At 42.3% G+C, this 9,242-nt stretch overlaps 1 protein-coding gene across 1 annotated transcript in view; it reads right to left on the bottom strand.

Moving 5' to 3' along the window:
- The window catches only part of stpg2 (sperm-tail PG-rich repeat containing 2), a 311,631-nt gene that overhangs the window by 10,015 nt on the left and 292,374 nt on the right, over positions 1 to 9,242 (bottom strand). The window contains exon 12 of the mRNA XM_048612036.1: positions 1,646 to 1,799. Within this exon, the coding sequence (XP_048467993.1) occupies positions 1,677 to 1,799 (123 nt within the window). The 3' untranslated portion in view covers positions 1,646 to 1,676. The remainder of the gene's footprint in view (positions 1 to 1,645; positions 1,800 to 9,242) is intronic.

Consider the following 9,242-nt stretch of genomic DNA (forward strand, 5'->3'; position numbering starts at 1 on the left):
GTGTGTGTGTGTGTGTGTGTGTGTGTGTGCGTGTGTGTGTATGTGTGCGTGTGCCTGTGTGTGTGTGTGTGTGTGTGTGTGTGTGCGTGTGTGTATGTGTGAGTGAGTGTGTGGGATGTGTGTGTGTGCGTGTGTACCTGTGCGCGTGTGTGTGTGTGTGTGTGCGTGTGTGTATGTGTGAGTGAGTGTGTGCTGGTGGGGAGTGGGGTGTAGTGGGGCAAATGGTTGCCCATTTTGCAACCAGTTAAATTCGTGAAGAAACACAAACAGAACCTGCTGGAGAAACTCAGCAGGTCTGGCAGTACTGGTAGAGAGGCAAATAGAGTTAATGTTTTGAGTCCAGTATGTCTTCTTCAGAACTGAAAAATGTTGCAAAATGCTTTATTATATATATTTTTGACAGAGGCAGAGCCAGGGGGGCAGCGAACAAATGGTGTAGGGTCACAGTGCAAAAGACAAATGGATTTTTAACGGTGCAGAGAGAGAAGAAGAGATGTAACTGGCTGTAAAATATGGATTGAAAGGGAGAGAGTGGGCTCTCTCTACTGAGAGTAAAGTAAACAAGACAAGGCTGTTGAGGTGAGGTGGAGAAGAATAGAACGTAAGAAAAATTTAGCACTGTAGTAATGTAGCTAGAAGTGATTAAAGATTTGGAATGACTTTACCATGCCTAAGTCTGGAGTAGAGTAGGTAAGGTTCATCAACAAAAGTAGCCCAGAGAGGAGAGAGACGAATTGAGCCAGACACAGAGGACCCAGCAATAGAAATCCCTTCCATGGTTACCCCAATTCCAAACCAAGCCCGGGCAGCCTTTAATTTTTAACTTGCAGCATGTTTCAGGCTGCGGGTCATCCTGTGTTGTGGGCCCTCTGATTGGGTCACTCATCTTGGGATCCTGAACTGGATGGTGAATGTCGGGGGGAGGATTTGGGAGCCTGTCTCAGATAAAGGTGCTCGGGCGGCCATCTTGACAACAAGTGTGAGGTTTTGAGACCTAAATGTGGTCCTACTTTCCAATGTTCCTCAGGAAACCCAGGCCCCATTAAACTTTCCGCAGATGCAGCCTGGTCTGCTGTGTCTATCCAACATTTTCTATTGTCCCAGCATCCGCAGTATTTTGGTTTTAACCTACTATTTCCAGGTTTCCCCTTCTAACCAAATATTTTCTTTCTGGCACACCAAATTTACAGCTCCGTCAATAACTTGGGTTCAATTCCCACACAGGCTGAGGTTACCAAGAAGACCTCTCCTGCTCAAAGTCCCCACTCACCTAAGGCGTGGTGGCCCTCAGGTTAAACCATCACCAGTCATCTTTCTGGTGCCTATCTGAGACTATGGTTACCATACAGTGAAGACTCAAGTAAATCTGATTTCTTACATCAATTCTGACTGCACACAGTTATCAGTATTATTAGCTGAGAAGCACAATAGGATTTGTCCTAAAAGTCCAGGTCTCAGAGCTGGGGTGAGTTACTCGGATTTGCCTGGCATCTTGGACAGGTTCATGGACAGGAAAGGTTAAGAGGGATACGAGCCAAATGCAGGCAAATGGGACCAGTTCAGTTTAGGGCACCCAGTCAGCATGGATGAGTTAGGCCAAAGGGCCTGTTTCCCTGCTGTATGACACTATAACTCTATGACTTACCGTTTGACATGATTTGAAAGTCAGATCTGGGTCAGATGTCCTGGAATAATGGCGGGTCAGGATGCGTTGGCACTGGCAGCGAGTTCAGGAGTGGGTTAATTAAAGTAGCATTGAACGTACCCTTCAGAACAGTGTCCATGATAGAGGGGCTGAGCTGGAGGAAGAGAGGAAAACAATATTAAAAACAATCTATACATAATTCTATACACATTTAGAAACAATTCTACGTGCATTTAGAAGCAAATGGACTGATTAGCGATAGACAGCATGATTTTGTGTGCAGGAAGTCATGCCTCACTAACTTGATCGAGTTTGTTGAGGAGATGACGAAGATGATTGATGAGGGAAAAGCAGTGATATTGGACTTCAGTAAAGCCTTTCACAAGGCCCCTCATGGCAGACTGGTACAAAAGGTGAAGTCACATGGTATCAGGGGTGAGCTGGCAAGATGGATACAGAACTAACTTAGTCATAGGAGACAGAGGGTAGCGGGGGAAGGATGCTTTTCGGAATGGAGGGCTGTGACCAGTGGTGTACCACGGGAATCAGTGCCGGGACATTTGCTGTTTGTGGTCTACATAAAGGATTTGGAGGAAACATGGCTGGTCTAATTAGTAAGTTTGCAAAGGATACAATGATTGGTTGAGTTGTGGATATTGAGGAGGATTATCAGAGGATACAGCAGAATATAAATCAGTTAAAGGCATGGGCAGAAAAATGGCAGATGGAGTTTAGTCCTGACAAATGGGTGGTAATGCACTTTGGAAGGTCAAGTACAGGTGGAAATTATACAGTGAATGGCACAGCCCTTAGGACTATTAATATGCAGAGGGATCTGGGTGTGAAGGGCCACAGTTCACTGAAGGTGGCAGCGTAGATAGATAAGGGAGTAAAAAAGGTCTATGGCATGCTTGCCTTCATTGGAGGAGGCATTGAGTATAAGGATAGGCAAGTTATGCTGCGGCTTTATAGAACTTTAGTTAGACAACACTTGGCCACACACTACTGGAAGGATGTGGATGCTTTGGGGAGGGTACAGAAAAGGTTTACCAGGATATTGACTGGTATGGGAGATTTTAGCTATGAAGAAAGGTTGGATAGACAGGGCTTGTTTTCACTGGAACACAGAAGGTTGAGTGGTGACCTGATAGAAGTTTATAAGACTGTGAATGACATGGATAGAGTGGAAAGCGTGAGGCTTTTTCCCAGGGTGGAGGGGTCAGTTACTAGGGGACACAGGTTCAAGGTGTGAAGGCGATGTTGAAAAGAGATATGCAAGTCACATTTTTCACACAAAGGGTGTTGAGTGATTGGAAGGCGATGCAAGAGGAGGTGGTGGAAGCAGGCACAATAGCAGCTTTCAAGAAGCACCAGGACGAACACAAGGAAATAGAGGGATACAGATCCTGTAAGTGAAGACGGTTTTAGTATGGAAGGGCAAATGGTGTCAGTGCAGGTTTGAAGGGCCACAGGGCCTATTCCTGTGCTGTATTGTTTTTTGTTCTTTGTCCTTTGTTCCTTGTAATCGACAAATTAAAGATTAATGAGTGGTGATAAGTTGGGCTGTTTCTGGCCAAGTGAATTTTATGTAACTCAATCACCATTATAATATTTCTCGGTGAAATTCAGTGTTAAATAGAATTGTTGAAGAATACAGTACACAAGGAGGCCATTCAACCCATTGTGTCTGTGCTATCCAATTGGTGCCACTCGCTGTTTCCTCATTCCCCAGCATTATTTTCAGTATTTCTCCAATTCCCTTTTGAAAGTCCCTGTTGAATCTGCTTCCAGGCTCCTTCAGGTAGCACTTCCCAGGATCACCAACAACTAACTGTTTTTAAAACAAAACTTTGCGTTTTCCCCTTGACATTTTATTGTGAAATATTTGAAATCAGTGACCTGCTCATGGAAACAGTTTCTCCTTTTCTGTTAGACCAGGAGCAACAGGAACAGGAAAAGGCCATTCAGCCCCTCGAGCCTGCTCTACCATGCAGTAAGATCATGGCTGATCTGACATTTCTCATGTTCACTTTCCTGTACTTTACACATAACCCTTGATTCCCTGATTGATCAAGAATCTATCTCAGCCTTAAATATACACAAGGACTTTGCCCCCACAGCTCTCTGTGGAAAGGAGTTCCAAAGACTCACAACCCTCTGAGAGGAAAAATTCATCTTCAGCTCAGACTTTACTCTGAGATGATGCCCTCTGGTCCTAGACTCTCCCACGAGGGGAAACATTCACTCAATATTCACCCTATCCAGCCTCTTAAGAATCCTAAATATCTCAGTGAGATCACTTCTCATTTTTATAAACTCCAGTGAGTAGAGTCCCAACCTGCTTAATATTTGCTCACAAGACAATCCCTCCATACCAGGGATCATTCCCATGAACCTTCTCTGAACTGCCTCCAATGAAATGATATCTTTCCTGAAATAAGGGACCAAAACTGCTCACCCCCGCTTTGTACCATTACAGTAAGACTTCCCTACAATTATACTCCAACCCAGAGCCAACACAAAAAGCAGAACCAACACAAAACTCCTTGACTTGTGTTGAATCCTTCCATCAGATCGTCACAAATGTTTGCAATGAACCTGGACTGAAGTAAAACTGTGCAAACGAAACAAAATCACCAACCGTTGTAAATGCAGATCATTTCATCAGGCCGAGGAGTTGACTGAGACAGCTGATTAACACCATTGTTCTTGTCATTCTATTCATCAGTGAGGTTTTATTCCTGATCATTACCACTTCTTAATGCTGGTTTGGATTTTGTTTTCATGTCTTACATGTGAACTACTAACACGTTTATTTAACAGACTGCAGGCAGTAAAGCCACTTCATTGTAAAATATCCATCCAAGATTTACACGGTCACTACATTGTATTCCTTACACAAAGGCTTCTCTGTGACTTAACAGGATTGTTCCTAAGGGGGTACAGGTTTTAGGGAACTGCTAATCCTTTTTTATTTAACTTAACTTGTCCATTAACTACTATTAGCTATTTTAACTGGATACTGACAGCTGCGTCCTTGTAACCCTTGAACTGAATTATACTACAAAATGCCTTGTGCATCATTGCAAAGTGGGGATATCTCATTGCGGCAGGATAACATCATTTCACTAAAATCAATGCGGTAGGTTGGTGATTTTTATTCTCAGCCACAATCAGATTGCTTTTCCTTCTCAGTGTAATAAAGTCAGTGAGGCTTGTGTGCTGTAGAGGGACCAAACAAGTTGCCAAATCTAGACTAAGTGGTGAATAAGCTAGACGAGAAATGAGGAGAATCAACAGGATGAGTGTTATGCAGGGTAAAGAAACAACCTATGCAAATTTTTTCACGCGCCTGCCAAATTCTCAGTCTTTTAGGAAAATGGAACACAAGTCCAAGGGGCCAATGTTGCATTATTAGCATAAATTCGTTAAATTCTAAATCCCTCCACAATTAAACAGCCTTTAGATACACTCTATTCCAAATTCAACAAAACGCCAGTGTCAGAAGAAACCTTCTCCTCAGGAATAATATGACACTGGAAAATGCATGTGGATGATCCATGCACACAATTAAGCTGTGCTCAAAGCAGTATATGAGAGAGCCCAAATGTTTTGATTGGCTATGTTACCAGCCCTGATTACGTCAATCAGCAAAAGAGTTACCTTGCATTTCAATGATTACCCTTCAATGACTGACTGCACATCGTAGTTCGCTCGCAGAGTACAAAGTGGGATTGTACAGCAAAGAAAGTAAGGGGAGACCTAAATGGAGATATTCAAAGTTGTGGGGAGTTCTGAGAGAGCACGTATGGAAAAATTGTTTCCAGCTGGTAAGAGAGTCAGCAAACAGATCCAAAATAACGTGGCAAATAAACTGGAGCATGTCACAGAATGTAGTACCGTCAGATTTCATAGGAAGTTTTGAAAGGCAATTATTTGAAGAAAATTAATTTGCAGGCTCTGGGCAAGATGTTGGAACTAAATTAAACAGCTCTTTCAAAGATCCAACACAATCCAAACAGCCCCAACATGTGCTGCTAGCTTCCATGATTCCACGTGTTTTAAATGATACCAAGATATGTGCTAACCACATAGGTTGTGTATACAAAACTGCAAAAGAAACAGGCATAAGTACAAACATAAATGTTCACCTCAGATAATTGCATCATTCGTAAAATATAACTGAGCTTAATCGCTCATAGCTGATTCATGTACAGGAAACAGAACAAGGTTAATGGTTAAAACAATATTAAATATAAAAGGCAGAAATTCCCGAAAACATGATCACAGGATTAAAGACCTCATGATCAATTAGAACCAAAGTGGTGGAGGTTGTCAAGTGAGTTTGACCCTGTATTCCCTGAACCTGTGACAATAGAAATATAACCTACATCAAACAGAGAGTAAGCAGTGTCTCTGAGTTGACATCTGTATGATATTAGTATGCTGTTAATCATGAAACGCAATGCAGATCATCAATCCTACTGCAGAAGTTAATTTCTTTTCTTCAGAATGCAGGGTTTTTTTTTCACAAAAGAAGCAGAACACTCCACCTACCTTAGTCCTCGGAAAATTCTATCAGAATTCTGAGTTCCAAACACTCTTAATTTTGTGTAAATGCTTCAGTGCTTGTTCAACAATCACTTTTATCACCTGACTGTATCCACAGATTTCATGTTGCACATTTCCGTGTCAGGTAGATATAATTTAAATGGAATATTCTACCATCAAGCAAATGAGTGGAGAGGAGCTGGCTACAGAGGGGCCGAGTGAAACAATAATAAATATTTTAAAGGAGGGAATTCTGTCATCAGAACTCTTTGCAGGATTGAGCAGTGGTAATTAGTTACTAGCAAGTTTAATCCTGCAAAATCATTCCTTGGAATAATTTGCTTGCCAGAGGAATCACAACACACAGGATGGGTAAACTGAGGTCCAATTCTGATTCTGTTCCACTCTTATCACCCAAAATGGGGTTTCATTGTTCATGTTTTCACAAGCAGGATTATCATTAGCATCAAGTTACCTGATGAAGTATAAGCATAAATCCCGCACTATTCCATCAACTAGCCCATTAGAGACTTGGAAATGTGGCCGAGTACAATTATTCTTTAGCTGACAGCTGGCCTGATGCATTCCGAGCTACTTTCTCACCAAGTTCCCACCATCTGCACACACAACAATGTCTTCTTTTTAAAACAGCACCATCCATGGCAGCTGCAAACAAACAACTTATTATCTAGTTATTGAGTGCTGGGTACACATCAGTTTGCTGTGGTTTATGGAAACCTACTCACTGAGTGATGCAAGGAATCGCAGCTTATGATATAAGCACCACACGTACTTCATTTCCAATTAATTACCTCTACTCTTGTCTAATGGGATCCCTCAGTGTCCTTTTTGAAAGCCAATGCTTTAGCTGGGGACAATCTGCGTACAGTCAGAAGTGGTCTCAGTCAGCTGTGAAAGCACATCGCAGCCTGAATAAACCACAGAAACTGATTTCAGTGTGTCCCAGTTGTGGAAAATACAAGCATTAGGTCAGGAGGAGGCAACAGAGCCCATTACTCCTGCTATGCCAAATACTGCACCCACGGCTAATCCTCGGCCAATTTGACACACACTCTCCCAATCCCTACATCCAATGTTTCCCTCAACACCCAAACTCAATCTTGAATAGAGTCAACTCCTGAGTATTCACAAGCTTCTGGGATTGAGAATTCCAAAGGTTCCCAAGCTCCTAAGCAAAGAAATTTCTCATCAGCTCAGTCCTAAATTACCAGCACATTACCCTGAGTCTATAGTGGCCTAGTTCAGGACTTTGCAGATTCTCAGCATTAATCCTATCAATCTCTCTAAGAATTTTCTACCTTTTAATGTGATGACAGGCAGAAGAGCAATATTAGGTGAGAGCCATACTCCTGCTGAGGACCCATCAAGCACATGTTTGTAGCTAGTGTTATGTTTTTCTCATTATACATGAAGCAAAAGGAATACATTCCAGCCTTGCATGTTTTTTGAGTAACACAGGAGCTTGGAAAGCCTATAGACCCCCTTTGCTTTCTCCATAGAAATACCTTGGCCTATTAGAGTTCATCTGCCAACCAGTCAGCACCCTTTTCTCCTGCAGAATAAATTGTTGTGATTATTTGAAATTTGGCATTCTTGCATTTGTCCTGATGGGTGCAAGATGAAAAGTGGCAGCGATGTGGTACTCGTTTCAGCAGTACACAAGTGAAAGGGTGAAACTGGGGCTAGATATATTCCAGGGAGCAGAACACTGGATGCTACACAGCTATTTCACAGAAGGATTTTGCTCTATTGGTGACATTTGAAGGTTAATGCATAAAGAAAGCAAAGTGAATGGATGATGTAAATGAAGGGAATTTGGGTTTGAAGTACAATGTAGCATCTAGGGCACAGCACTGACATGTGTTTTTCACCATCTTGCCTAATAGACATTGCCAGCTCACAGAACCTCTCACATTACCGCCTGATGACCCTCAGCTGCTGAAAGGGTCGGGGTCATGGTCAGACACGGAGAATAGAGAACACGCCCCAGAGAACATAAAACAGATCTACCCTCAGAGTTAACAACAGGGACATCAAAACAGGCAGAAATACAAGTTTCCACAACCAGAGAAATGAGTAATTTAAATAAAAAAACCCACACTGAGCCCATTTGTTGTTGAGTGTGTTCATCCAGTTGTTAGATTACTTAGGGTTTCTTAAGATATTAACATTTGTTATTATTAAAAATTTCCATTAAGTTCTAGTGGTTATTGGTCCTTTATTGCCATTTTATTAGGTTCTGTTGATGTTTTCTTTAATGCACATTGCATTCACTAATTTCTCCCACATGAATATATTGCTTTACTTTCCCAGTGTTTGCCTTTTGTTTCTCTTTTCTCACATTACCATCCATTAGTCTAAAGTAAAGGCTACATGCCCGCAGGGATAGTGCTGCATATCCATTACATATGAGCGACTGCCTTTCTCCCTGTGTAACACTAAGACGAGCTGTCTTCAATTTTCTTATTTTTGCACCCAGTATGCAACTGAGCAAAGCAAGCAGAAATAAATAACTTTTTGGAAACACAATTTGAGTTTTCAGCTTGGCTCTGTGGAGTGCTCTTACCTCTTAGACAAGCCAGCTTGAGCTCGGGAAGTTAAGCACAAAATCTAGGCTGACACTCCCAGTGCCATACTGAGGGAGTGCTGCACTGTGTTTTGGGTGAGATTTTAACCCAAGGGCCCTCTTAGGCACATCCAAAAGATCCCATGGCATTACGTTGAAGAAGAGCTGTGGTGTCCTGGCTGATATTTATCTCCCAGCCAATACAGACCAAGTGACCTTGAAATGTCATTGCTAAAAGGCTGTGGGCCAAGTGTTGGAAAGTGGGATTAGTGTACATAGGTCATCACACACTGGATGGGCCAAAGGGTCTTTTCTGTGCTGTATGATGCTTACTTATCTGGTTATTAGCTGCCAAAGACCAGATGTAAAGACAAATACTGAATGCTGTAATAACACAGTGTGGAGCTGGAGGAACACAGCAGGCCAGGCAGCATCAGAGATAACACAGTGTGGAGCTGG

This window comes from Rhincodon typus, chromosome 1 (assembly GCF_021869965.1).
Source record: "Rhincodon typus isolate 14 chromosome 1, sRhiTyp1.1, whole genome shotgun sequence".
NCBI lineage: Eukaryota > Metazoa > Chordata > Chondrichthyes > Orectolobiformes > Rhincodontidae > Rhincodon > Rhincodon typus.